Source organism: Herpailurus yagouaroundi, unplaced genomic scaffold (assembly GCF_014898765.1).
Source record: "Herpailurus yagouaroundi ecotype Mexico unplaced genomic scaffold, PumYag 221, whole genome shotgun sequence".
NCBI lineage: Eukaryota > Metazoa > Chordata > Mammalia > Carnivora > Felidae > Herpailurus > Herpailurus yagouaroundi.
Genome location: NW_024412452.1, coordinates 16,389,462 through 16,403,701, shown reverse-complemented (window position 1 = coordinate 16,403,701; position 14,240 = coordinate 16,389,462). Strand labels below are relative to the sequence as shown.

The window sequence follows — 14,240 nt, the reverse complement described above, 5'->3', positions numbered from 1 at the left end:
GTGCATAAAATTCCAGGAAGCATCCTAACATCTGAGGTGGCACTTTACAGAACTATCACAGCTCTGTAGTTCTCAGATTTAGTACATATACCAGATTTTCCTAGTTACTTCATTTATTGCCTTCAAAACTGCAAAGCATTCAGGCATCACTTCCCATTTATTACCGGGGGGGTGGGGGGTGGGGAGAAGTATGTTATCCTTAGAGATTTATGCCACTGGCGGGTAAAATGTGAACTTATTTTTTGAAAAATAGGATCTCCCTTTTAATAAACAGATTCAACTGTTAAAGGTCAGGTTTCTTTCTGAGTTATGGTAATACTGTAGCAAATACTTTTATAAGTAATCAAAGATTCTATAAATACAGGTACCTGTGTAGATGTAAATGTTAAAACATTCACAAATTATCCTTTCAACTTCTGCGATCTAAAAATCAATAGGGGGTCATAGGGTTTCATAGAATTGCTCTGCTTTTTCTTCCAACATAATTTAATAATACATTTTACAGATGTTGTTTAAACATTAGGCACAGATTGTTTTGTCAATAAAGCTAAACAGAGGCATGACACAAAAGCAAGGAAAACAGATGTAAAAAACAGTGCACCATGCAAGAAGCACTGGGTCATTTGTTTGTTATTCAACTGCAAAATGAAAGTGCAGGGTGTATAGTGATTTTCTTTGCCTAGAAATCACCTAGGGATGGAACAACTTCACACACAAAAGGTAATTTTATTAAGCAGGTGGTTTAACTTTTTCCCTTGAGAATTTCAGGGTAACCTACATTTAAGGTAGGCTTCCTAACTGATCAATGGAGTAACAGGTGCAATATTTTTGAAAGAAGAAGGAGAAATATAAATAGAATAAGTCTGCGGCATGTTACAGAATGGGCTGTTGTTCTCCAAGCCCCAGTTAATTGCTATGCTTTTCACCTTGAGTGTCAATTCTAATAATATTACCTTTACGGGCACTTACTGTGGGCTTAGATTATAGCAATCAGTAATACTCACTAGATAAAATACTGTCTAGTTGCTCGTAAGAAAAATATTGAAATCAGTCAAAAAATGTTTAGCTTGCATATTGCCCGAGACAGAACTGGCAAGGTGCCAGGCAGGCAGGGTATTATTAGGAAAGCTGAGCAAATAGCTCGCAGGGAAAAGAGCTGTGAATTTAGAAACCTTCAGGTATTGTCATGTCAGAGAGTCTTAGGAGTTCAACAGAGACGCTGCTTTTGTCTGCAGATTCTAAAAATTTCCAGCAAACAATCCTCTTTGAAAATGACTCTGCAGTCTGTTAAATATACTTTGTTGTAAGTTTTACACAGTAAGTTTACTCTGAGCTTCCCCACACTGTGTAAAATCCCACTGTGAGTACTGTGAAAGGTGGAAACCCCTCACCAAGTAGGTGGTGGCCCACAGCGGCACTGGGCGGAAAACCCTGCCCCTTCTCCCATGGGGCCCTGAGTCTGGGTGAGAAAAGAAAGGGGAAGGGGTGGGATGAAGGAAGATGGACTTAAAGTCCCAATCCTCCTCAGTGTAACTGCCGTTTCTCCTCCAGCCAGCATCCAAAGACCGTTTCTGAGCTTTTCAGGACAAGGCAGGAGTGTGATGCCTTGGGAGGCCGTACGACCTGAGCAGGTACTTCAGGACAACTGAGGGCTGGGGTGCAAGTGAGTGAGTTAGGAGACTGATTTATCCATCCTAAGCCCAGTGTTTCTGAATGTCCATGGTCCCTTTCAAAGCTGTGAAACCAGTGGTTGGTGGTTGACTTTGAACATGGTATGTAGGTCAGCAGGACTTGTTGTGAGTCCTAATGAAGCCAGATTTGTTGTTTTCGGTGTCTTGGCACAATTATCTGGTCAGAGAGATGGAAAAAATCTGCCTGTGTGGCATGCAACCTGGCAGAGCAGGACCTGACTCCCATTTGCTTGTAGACAGCGTGGGAAGTGAGGGGGCTGAGAGGCATCATGGATCAAGGGGGAAGAGCCTGGCATCCACAGGTGGGTAAGGAACAAACTTCCCTGTAAGCCTCAGGACAGGATACAGTTTATACAGGGCAAGTAAGGGGAGGGAATATGCAAGAGAAAGAACATTTTGAGCCAAAACATTTCAGCTGTCTTCCCCACTCCTCATCAATCACATACGTGTCCTTGATCAAGTCACTCCATTTTGACCAGTGACAGCTTCTGCTGCTAAAATGGACCACATTGGTGGGACCCAGTGCCTCTTCCAGGTCTACTATTTTATTTTAAAGTTTATTCATTTATTTTGAGAGAGAGAGAGAGTGTAGGGGAGAGGCAGAGAGAGAGAGGGAGAGAGAGAGAATCCCAAGCAGGCTCCACACCGTCAGCGCAGAGCCTGACGTGGGGCTTGAACTAATGAACTGTGAGATCATGACCTGAGCTGAGACCGACTGAGCCACCCAGGCACACCCAGCTTTACTATTTTAGACTCCGTAGTGCTGCAAACCAAAGAGAAGCAAGGTGATCGCTCTGATTCCAGCTTTACACGAGGACTAGAAAAACAAAAAACAAAAAACAAAAACCCATGTCCTTTGATAAAGAGACAACCAGGGAAATTAATTAAAAAGTTACTACTTTTCTTCATCTTAAATAAGCAAATCAAGCTCTGTAAAATAAAAACTGGATGAAATTAAACATTATCACAAGACATGAAAAACACGTGTGCTGTCATTTTAGGATTCATAATAAAGATAAATCAGTTGTTTTTAGCAGTGTGCTACGAGTCTATGAAGGGCATGACAGATAATAGGCTTGAAATTTCTGAAGTTATTGTACAGCAAAATTTGTTTTTTCCTGAGGCGTTCAATCTTTTTCTCTAGTAATTTTGTACATGACAAACTTTTTAGTGGGTGCATTAATAATCTATAAGTAATGGGTTGTCAGGTGTCAGTTAGATAAGATTAAAAGACTGTTTAAGCATTATCCATTTGCTTCTTTGCATGAGTCTTATAGGTCAGGAGAAATAACTTTTTGAATTGTGGTTGTGTGTGCATGTTGTAAGCCCCCCCCCCCCCCCCACCATTTGGCTCTGCTCCAAATATACGTGGAAGAAGTGTATTACATTACATAAATCCGCATGTAGGAGCAGATTTGAAACCCACTCTGTGTGAATCAAGGGGACAAATGTCTCAGCTCTCTTCTGTAAACTTATTTTAGTTTTTCAAATGTTACTCTTTTTCTTCTCAAAGGAAACTCTGTTAAGGGGAAGGGGCCTCCGCTGAGAGGGACCCTGAAGCCTTTAGACATTCGGAGTTTCCTAGCAAGTCAGGTTTAGGTCTATTCTTGTCAAATCTGTCTTAAGTGTGTTTACATATAGTTCGCCTTTCTGGTATTTTCTGCTTGCACAGACCTGATCTCCACCTATTTTGTGTCAACAGTTGCTGAGGCTGGTGCTGGGTGATTAACCATCGAGCACTGAAGCACCACCGTGCTGTGCCCACAGAGACCCCTCTCCACTCTCTTACCTCATCATCTTGCTTCAGGCTGCACCCACATAAAACAAACAGCATTTCTGAGTGGTGAAAAAATCAGCCTGAAATATTAAAAAATGGGGCAAATGTTGCCTCCTCGTTGAATAAAACAATTTTCTCAAAAATGGAGTGGAGCCAGGGGCATAGGGGGTGGGGGAGGAAATGTTTCTGAGGGATTCAGCCTGCATCGCTCCAATGTGTGAATACCCAGAGCTTTGTGTAAAGGCCTGGGGTTTTGTTTTGCTTCTTTCTTAATTTTCAAGGGGGAAGGGAACATTAAAAAGCCACCAAACAAACAAACAAAGCCTCCAAAAGACATCATGGATGCAAACAGAGGGTTCTCCCTGTCACTGCCTCTCACTGTCATTGATGTTTTCCTTTTCATTTCCATTCTTATGACACTTTTAAGCCTGACCCATTAGTATGGGAAATACTGAACACTATCGGGCTCTTGATACCTGAACAATAACAGATAAACAAACAAACTTTAATCTGTTTCCATCCTGGAGAGCTCTTCTTTTCCTCTTTACCCTCTTAACCAATGTGACTGAAGGACCTAATGCCTCACAAGATTAGATCTGATCAGTGAAGAAGGGAAAAAGCATTTGCTTTCCCAAACACAACTTTTTCAGGCTGATGGGGATTATTGGTCTTGAGTTCTTAGCTCAAGCTGTGTTTTAAGAATAGTATATTGGAAGTTAAATGCAATATGATTAAAAATACATATATTTAAGTTTCCAGTACTTTCTACCCTAGAATGCTGGTTTGAATGTAAGTAGGTAGTTTTTGAGAGTTGTTGTCCACTTGCAGGGTTTGTTGGCCTATATCCCTTGAACATCTGCTCTGGTTGATTTTATTTGATCCCTAGTTTGGGTCAGAGTTCAGATGTGCTTGGAAAGGGCAGGGAGTAGGGGATGTTGAAAAAGCTAATGGAAAGAATCATACATGTCCAAAGATGTCAGATCTCAGCTCCCAAGGCTGGTCACCTGGCAGTGCTGTTTACAGAAAGGAAAGTACAATAGGTTATGGCAGAGATTCCTGTCCTGAGGGCCAAGTGGGGGCCAAGAGGGACTAGGGGCCAGGAAAGGCACATCAGAGTCATTTTGAGTGAATGTAGTAGTATAAAAAAGCCTACTGAGACTTAACTTTTGATTTTAGTCATGCTATTTCTTTTAGGGTTCCAAATAACAAAGGATACGAGATTTTGAAGTTTATAAAAAAGGAGCATGGATTAAAATTTTAGGAACATCATGCCACTGAATGTCAGAGCCCAAGTCCTGGATGGGATTTTATGCATCATTTGACAGATGGGGCTCAGGGCTTTACAAAGTTATGCTGCTAATTGGAGGCAAGGATGGGGCCGGTTCCTTGTTCAGCACCTCTTCTGTTCCACCATTATGTACTTATTATTAACAGATTTATTGAGATGTAATTCACATACCATGAAATTCACCCATTTAAAGTGGATACAATTCGATGCTTTTTAGTATATTCACAGATACTGTGCAACCGTCACCATAGTCAATTTTAGGACATTTACACCACCTCAGGAAGAAAACCCTGGACCCTTTCGCTATTGCCCCTCCCCATACCTCTGCCCCCACTCTACTACTAATCCACTTTCTGTCTCTGAAGACTTGCCAATTCTGGACATTTCCCCTAAATGTCATCATGTGAACATGTGGCCTTTTGTGACTGGCTCCTTGCACCTAGCATGTTGTTTTCAAGCTTCCTCCATGTAGCAGGTAGTAGTGCTTCATTCCCTTTACGGCTGAAGAATGTTTCATTGTCTGGATGGACCACATTTTGTTTCTGCATTCATCAGTTGGTGGACATTGGGTGTGTGTCCACCTTTTGTTGCTATAAGCATTCGTGTACAAGTCTTTGGACCGTTAGGTATTTTTGAGAATCCTAACGACAGTATCTCAACAAACCCTTGTCTTAGGTTTTAAATTTGCAAAGAAAGCTCCTTTCATAGGCATGAAGTCACTTGGGTCATCACAGCTCTAGCACCTAAACACAACTATGACCTCAGAGCAGCGAGTGGCAATTTTTCCTACTCAGTTCTCACACTCTTCTCCCTAGATGCCGCTGTAACTCTCCCTGTCCTTGGCCAGTGTCTTGACTGTAATAGTGATGAGTGATACTGTTCAAAGAAAAGGATAGCCACTCAAGTGAAACGCACAGTCTCCAAACTTCCCTCAGTGTGACTTAGATGACCACAAGCATTTTCCAGAGATTTGACAAGTTCCAAGAGGAGGTCATTTTATTAGTTTACTGCCTTCGTCTGAACAATTTTGTCATATGCCTCAACTGAGAGATTTCTGCCTTTTAGTATAGTTGGTTCCATTTGTATTTAAATCCTATGGATTTCATATTGATACACGTTACATGGAACTCGGGTTTTAAGCTTTACTGATTAAAACAGGAATTATAGTGAGCCTTCTAAGGGATAGACACAGGCCTCTACTCCAGTCAAGTCACCTTCACTGTGCCATTCTGTAGTCTGACCTGTGACCAAGTGAAAGCAGAAATCAAGCTGAATTTTGAGATATCCTCCCTTGGTCTCTCCCTTGGAGTGGAGATTCCAGGTCCAGGAAGCTTTTGGACTAGTGAAGTCTTAGGGAGCTGAGGCAACTAAAGGAGAGATCCTCCAGAAAGGAAAGAGCTCAGAGACACTCCCAGGTGGTATTGGGGTTCTGTGACACCTTATATACGCCAGGGTCGGCCACCATTCTCACACAAGAGGGTTTCAATTCCAATCTCGCAGGGGAAGTTTTATTTGGAAAAAAAAAGTGCATATTTGGTGATTAGGGTGGCCACACACCCCAACTGCCTGGAATATTCGTGGTTGATGCCTATTGTCCAGCCTAATTGTTAATAGTGTCCATTTACTCTCAAAAGTGTCTCAGCTTACATGATAAATTATGTGGTCATCCTACTTAGAATGGAGATTGGCTGGGGCATCTGGGTGGCTCAGTCAGTTAAGTGGCCAACTTCTGCTCAGGTCGTGATCTCACTGGTTTGTGGGTTCAAGCCCCCCACATCAGGCTCTGTGCTGACAGCTCAGAGCCTGGAGCCTGCTTCGGATTCTGTGTCTCCCTCTCTATGCCCCTCCCCCATTCATTCTCTCTCTCTCTCTCTCTCTCTCTCAAAAATAAATGAAAACATTTATAAAAAAAGAATGGAGATTGGCAGAAAATTAGGATGCGTTTTAAATAAACGTATTTATTCTGTAATGTTTAAGGGACGTTTAGTTAGATGCGATTTTACTTACTTTTTGTAAAATACAGGAAAATTAGAATTTAAATGAAAATGGTTCAGCTTAGACCAAAGAGAGACACATCTATTCTTTGAATATATTATACCTATTTTAGTTTTTCATTACTACGGAAGGTTTTGTTATCCTAGGTTTTCCTATCACTCTTTTGTTGCGATAATAATCATCTTAATTCCATACACCTTAAGCAAAGCACTTATATTTGTGCTTATATTTGTGCAATTATACAAACTCAACTTTGGCAAATTGTCACATTTAAGTAAATACTGCGTAAATATTTTATTACGTATGTTTTATATCAGTGCATACTTAAGATATTTTTAAACTGTTGGGTATTCCTTATGCTAGGTCTGGCAGGATATCCCCACAATTTATTCCACTGAGTTCGGAGCCTAGTGCTTCAGTGATCTAGAAAGTCATGGGTAGTAGCAGAAGAAACAGAGATCTGCCACTAAAAGACCCCCCCCCCCCCCGCCTGGGGGGGGATTCGGGTCAGATTAAAGCATTTAGCAAGCTTATATATATTTTTTTTTATTAAAAAATCATTTTATAATTTGCTTTCGAGGAAAACTTCCCCGTTATATATAATGAAGTGATGAAGTATTTGAAAGTTACTCCAACATTTAATACATGGGCTTGTTATTACTCTGCATTATAATTTTCAAATAATTCGTGATTTTTTTTCACTAGTGGCTTTGAGGAAGATTTTATATGCAATCAACTTCCTCAGTGGTCTTAGACAACGAAAGCTATTTCTAAAATAATTTGACAAATACACCGTTCGCTGCTAGAGAAAGGGAACCTTTGGGGCGCCTGGGTGGCGCAGTCGGTTAAGCGTCCGACTTCAGCTCAGGTCACGATCTCGCGGTCCGTGAGTTCGAGCCCCGCGTCAGGCTCTGGGCTGATGGCTCAGAGCCTGGAGCCTGTTTCTGATTCTGTGTCTCCCTCTCTCTCTGCCCCTCCCCCGTTCATGCTCTGTCTCTCTCTATCCCAAAAATAAATAAACGTTGAGAAAGGGAACCTTCTACAGACCTGCCGATTGATGGGCTTATTGTGATTCGAGGAAATTTCAATATTCTGTTTCTAGCCCCCTTCTCCCTCCTGTCTCCCCCCTTCCCCCCCCCCCACCGCAGCCCGTGGCACACAGATGATGTATTGCAGTCCTGGAACTGTCGGGTTCGGAGGAGGTTGAGAAACTGGAAAAAGGTGCCAAAACCATGATTTCATAAGGTTTGACTGGAGATGGAGTCAACTTTCTTGAGTGTCTTAAAATAGTGTTTTATGAAATCTTATTTCACAGAGAAAGGGAGTGTAGGAGGCTTGGACCCTGAAGACCGCCAGTTATGGATCATTAAATTCAATAAGTAAATGTAAATCTAAAATGAAGAAATCCAACAAAAGATTTTGAAGTTGATTTTTGTTTAAAAGAACAGAGAGTTATTTGAGAGATGGCTAGAATGCATTCCCTGAAGGGTTCGTTTATACAAGAGGCCTTCAGGTTGTTAGGAAATGCTGACTTTAAAAATATATAGTATATATACTTTTATTTAAATGACTGTGATGAAGTTGAAAGAAATACTAGGAAAGAAACTCATGGAATAGAATAAGGAGAAAAAGGACAAAATTCTGGAATTCAGCAACTAGCTTCCAATGTGAAATTTTATATTTGAAGATTTTTCACAAGTCTTAAACTCTATAAAAATATTTATAGAGATTACCTAAATGAATTTTATATTGATTAAATATTATTTACAGCATGTAATAATTTTATTTTATTTTTAGTTGATAAAGAATAGTGTGTGTAGAAATCACCAGGACTTATTCTTAAGAATGCATGGTATTAATTTAGGGGCGCCTGGGTGGCTCAGTCGGTTGAGCGTCCGGCTTTGGCTCAGGTCATGATCTCACAGTTCGTGAGTTCTGGCCCGGCGTCGGGCTCTGTGCTGACAACTCGGAGCCTGGAGCCTGCTTCAAATTCTGGGTCTCCCTCTCTCTCTGCCCCTCTCCCTCTCATGCTCCGTCTCTCTCTGTCTCTGTCAAAATTAACATCAAAAAATTTTAACAAAAAAAGAATGCATGGTATTAATTTTTATGAAGTATGTATGTAGGTATTCCTAAGTTTACCTCAATATTAATCAAAGATGACTGTGACTAATACTTTATTTAATGGATAGTGTAAGTATAGAAGGCATCTTTACTAACACATCTTGCTATTTAATGAAATCTTCTCTTTAATATCAAGTTGATAATTTTTGCTCCTTGGACATAGGAGGGTATTGTAAAATGGTATTTCTCCACACTTAAATGGGTAGCTACCTCCTGCTGACTATTACTGAGCCTAGTTGGCAAACACTATAGGGATGACTGAGAGTCCTGTCATTGTTTAGAAACAACAGCATTTTGATTTTATGTGGTTCACTGAGTTGGCTCTGGCATGCTAAAGTAATGCTGTGGGCTCCCCTTAATCATCAGCGAACAAGGAGGTGGTAAACACTGAGGAACAGAATTAATTGAGTAAGGGTGAAAATCCTATCTCCAAAGGTGAGCAAGTCATTTTTCCTTAGTATTGTTAATATTATGGAGAGCTGTACGAGGAAGACAAAGGGCATAAGAATACAGGAAAAGGGGAACGCTGTGTGGAAAATGTTGTCTGTGGAACAGGGAAAACGTACCCTGTCTTTGGTTCTGATGGATGCCCGCTGTGATCTCTCCACCCTTCCCGGTTCTCACGAAGAGGACACTAAACTTAGCCATCCAGTTTTGTGGGAAGTAACCAGGGCAAGAAGTGGAAGATAAACTGAAGGACAAAGGTCAGCTTTAGAAAGCTGTTCTACCAGATCTTGGTCAGAAAACTCTTCAGGTATTCAAAGAGTGAGAATGAAAAGAGACTGGTGGAATTAGCAGAATGAAAAAAATGTTGAAGTCCGATGATAAACAAACATGTAGGGGGCAAGGAAAAGAGAGAATAAAGGAAAGCTTCCTATATTTATTTTAGCATAACTCAGAATTCATCTCCCATTCTCCTTGCCTGATGCCTATTTTAAAAATGCAAAGGATTAAATTCAATTTTGAGATGATCCCACTTTGGAAGATCTTCTCTCCTTCCAACCTCCCATTTTCCCACACTAGGCCTCTGGTTCTAAACGACTAACTAGGTAAAAAGAACTACGTCTCTGTTTACGTTGACATGGAACGAAGCTGGAAGGCCAATCCATTTTCTTCCTTTCCTTTGTAAAACGTCTTTGTTTTGAGAAAGGAGATAGTTTGGTCACACAGGAAGAAATTTTAATCCATGATGCTGTGAAAAAAAGAAATATAAGAATTCTTTCCCTAATTCAGTCTTCTGCCACCTACAGAGTGTCCAGTTTTCTAAAAAGTACTTCACAAAAGAACATTGTTTTCAAAGCAAAATGGGATTTATAAAAAAATATACCTTGATGTTCGGAATGTAATATGGAAAGGCAAACAGGATGTTTCCTGGCCTTCTACTTAATTAAAAAGTTCACCTTTTTAAATGCCCAATTTATGGCAAATTTGAGACACAGTCTATTAAACCAAGGTGTGAAACGATTTTAATGAGGAAGAAGAAATGTCCTGTTGTCATGTATTCCTGACACTGTACATCTAAGTTTTAAGGGCTATAATGTTTGGACATCAATTGCAAAAATTTTAAAAGTCTTCTCTTACATCTTTAAACTAACAAACGTTTGAAAGAGACCATATTAATATGGAAAATACTAAAGATTGTATATATTTCATGGATATATTTTATCTTAAACTATTTTATGGTTGTTGGAGAATAGATTTTTTTGTGGAGCATTCAAACTGGAATTTTATCATTCTCTTTCTCATTTCTCTTCAAAAACATCCTTTCTTCTTATGTTGAAGTTCTAATATATATTTATGTATTCAGACATAAATATAGATATATATTTGAACACACACATGAGCTTGAAATAACTATTTTACTGATGCTTCTTGAAATGAGTGTTTTAGGAAGGGAATATGTTCATGTAAGTTTACATAAAATCCAAAGGTCTTTTTTTGGTTCAGTGTTTAGAAAATTTGATAATTTAGAATCTTCCACAATGGAAAGTAAAGCATTCTGTCACAAAAGCGGGGAGGATGAGACGCAAGGTCAGAGGGCATTTTAGAAACAAACAGCTGGACCAGTTTATTTAAACAGATACAGGGATGGGGGAACTGACCTCTGCTTGACTTATAGTGGGAGGAGCAAGAATGTCATTTTATTACTTTGCCCAGAAGGAAAATGTTTTTGTATCTGAATTCACTCCGAAGCCATCTAAACACAGGGCTTTACTGTATGTAGCATAATTCCCAAGGAAATATATAGAAGATAGTAGGATAAAATACCCTAAAGAGAACCAAATGTTGAGACAGTTTTAAAATTGAAAAGATGATGTTGTCTTAAAAAATAAAATCTTTTGCTATTTACTTAGTTATTTTCAGATAATGATGTCCACCATGACCCCAGATAATATTATCCATGTTTCATGTAAGTATAGGAAGCATAATCCAATAAGATTCTGAGAGTGTACGATGTCCTATATGTATTGATAATGTTCATTATGGTACAAAATTGTTTTAAATTAGTTTTCAAAAGCGAGAACTTCTAAGCGTACCTACTGATGAGGTCAAACAGTTTGGACAAAGTGATTAGGGGTTCTGAGGTTTTCAGTTGTTTCAATTTTGATTTTATTAAATGAAAGGATTCTCACCTTTATATCTACATATGCTATAGAGAGCCTGCATCTGTGTTGTCCGTAACAACAAATGGTTATTGCCACCAAAAGAGAGGAACATAGCACCTGGGTACCTGTGGGTCCTTAGCTAAGAGGCTGTGTGATGAGGTATTTGCTCTCTAGATGGGGACTGGAGCAGGTGTGGGGTAACTGCATTTAATGCTGTCACCTGAAGACCTCTGGAGGCACACAGACAAACCTCAGCATATTGAGCAGAGTGTGGCCCAGGTGGTGAGTGGACTCAAAACCCAAGAAGAACTTACATTCTAGGAGGAACTTGTTAAGGATCATGGATGTTCAACCTAGGGAGAAGAGGGGAGAAGCCTATGGGGCATGATGGCTACAGTTTAAATATTTGAAGGCTGTCCTGAAGAAGTGAGATTAGAAATGGTTTAAATTACCCCCAAGGAGTTGTCCTGGTGAAAGGAGTTTAGATCGAGTAATGCAAAACCGTCTAGTAGAAGGCTGTCCACACATCTATGGACTTTCAGGTAAGGGGCAAATGCTTTATTAGAAACAGCCCAGAAGAGGCTACCTATCTACTTGGTGGGGAGATCATAGAGGTGATTCATGGTCAGTGACCAACGTAGGTGACAGTGAAATCCTATTTCAAACCTGAGTTTTAATTTTTCTATGATTCCATGGGTTTAATAGTCATGGATTCACACCTGAGTTGGTTCTTATGAACTGGTCTTTGGAAATCTGAATGTATGAGTGTGAAGGAAGCAAGCTTTGGAATACAGATAAGTCACTGAATCTTCTAATGCGTAGCCTTATCTTTGTCCATATGCACAAACAGTACAGTCATCACAATTCCTAGTCTACAAAATGTTCAGTCATGCCTATTCCCAGAGTCAACAGTAGGGTTGTTGCCAGCGGTGATTGGCTCAAAACCAGCTCATTTTTAGATATCTATTTAGTCCAGAATATTCTAGATGGGTGGCACAATAGTGGCCATGCTCTGGTCAGGACATTGGGGGAGGGGTGCTCACTACCATTTGCCAGCTGTGTGTCAGTCAGCAAGTTACTAACATCTCTTGGGTAGCATGTGACCTCAAATAAGTCGCTTAACTTCTCTGAGCCTTGGCTTCTCATCTGTTAAAAAGTGCCCTTCCTATTTTTAGATAAATAGCATAAATCATATCTGCAAAATAATATGTTTTTAAAAGGTCTCTAAAAAAATGTTATCAGAGTTCCTTTCCTCTAAGAGCCTGCAGATTATGAACAGTATCATAGATAAAGAGCTGTTTTTTGCTCTCTTACCTATGTTAGTTACTATGAAAATTACTTTTGGTATACGCGGAATATTAATATTAAATAATTTTCTAATTGGTCATGCAGTGAAGGCAGCTAATGAAAAAGCAGATTTTTTTTTCATTTTAATTGGTTATTTCACATGGTGTTTGTGCTACACCTGTGCTTATAATGAGAATGGAGAATTAATCTAACCTTCTGCTCACATGATTCCAATTTTCATGGTTTATACAAGATAATGATAACCTGATTTGCAACACAATTTGTTGTAGATCTGTGTTTTAAATATTTTTATTAGCCAGTTCAAGGGCTTCATATACAAGAACTGATGTAACATATATTGCCAATAAAAGCACCAACAGTATCCTTTTAGTTAGATGCCAGTTTCATTATTGATTTTAATTACTTTTTTGATAACCAAAGAACATAAGGATATAGGACACTGAGAATCTTAAAATGTCACGAGGCATGCGTTTTTATTTTAAAAACCCGTCCCTCTATGTTGAACGGTTTGGTTTTCAGGAACTATTTTCCTTTCTGAGTGGGCAGAACTCGCAAACTAAAAATCATACTGGACTGTAGACCCTTTAATCATTATTAAACTTTTCATTGTATTTTTTATGTGCTGCTCGTGTCCAATCTATTCAAATCCAAGTTGCTAACTAAAAGCACTTGACTTTTGCAGAAGCTAGTATGATATGGCCTGCTCACTTTCTATATTTGATATGTAATTCTTAGCATTACACAATACAAATGGATCTTAAGAGTTAGACATTTCACAAGCATGACTTTGTAGAGCTTGTACGAACCACTTTAAAAAATTTTCAGTGGCTGGCCACTTTTGAAGAGGCCGTAAAAATTGTAAAAAATAAACCTTATGAAGACACTTAAGTGACTTAAATGTCTTGATAAGATGTTTCTTATAAATGGTCAGGACTAGCTGGAGAAAGCAATATTATAAGTTCAATTACTATATAGCTGTGACCTCGCCTTGACCTTAGACTTTGCATAAAGAGCCAAAAAAAAAAAAAAAAAGCCACCCCAAGAAATCTCTACAAGGAATGCGTTTCTCTGAAGTCCCCAGCAGTGTGAGTTAGTGGTGATAAACTCCAGACATTCTCTCATTTGATGGTGTGCTGCCATCCCAGTTCATTATCTTAATAGTGGGCATTAAAATAGAATTAGGTTTGCAAGAGGTAGGGAAGGTTTTGATAAAAATTGTAAAAAAGAAGTCAGAGAACATGAGATTGAAATGTCACTAATTAGGAGAGGTAACAGATGCCCTTATGAACATCTTGCTCTCTACGCCAAATCTCCCCCCTTGCAATTGAAAAGAGTGGTGGCTCGTATTGTTTCCTGAAAACTCTGCTAATTCCCCCATGAAAAGATGAAATGGAAGTGTCCAACTGTGGTAAAACAGGCAAACATGAATCAACTCAGAAGCCCCAAGCCTGTGT

The 14,240-nt window shown here is 39.5% G+C and overlaps 1 protein-coding gene across 8 annotated transcripts in view; it reads left to right on the top strand.

Moving 5' to 3' along the window:
* The window catches only part of MEIS1 (Meis homeobox 1), a 140,417-nt gene that overhangs the window by 120,602 nt on the left and 5,575 nt on the right, over positions 1-14,240 (top strand). Inside the window, exon 11 of one of the 8 annotated variants that reach the window (XM_040458243.1) lies at positions 11,227-13,854. The exons of the other annotated variants lie outside the window; for them this stretch is intronic. Coding sequence (XP_040314177.1) covers positions 11,227-11,317 — 91 coding nt within the window. The 3' untranslated portion in view covers positions 11,318-13,854. Of the gene's footprint in view, positions 1-11,226; positions 13,855-14,240 lie in introns of those variants that run through there. 8 annotated transcript variants of the gene reach the window in all.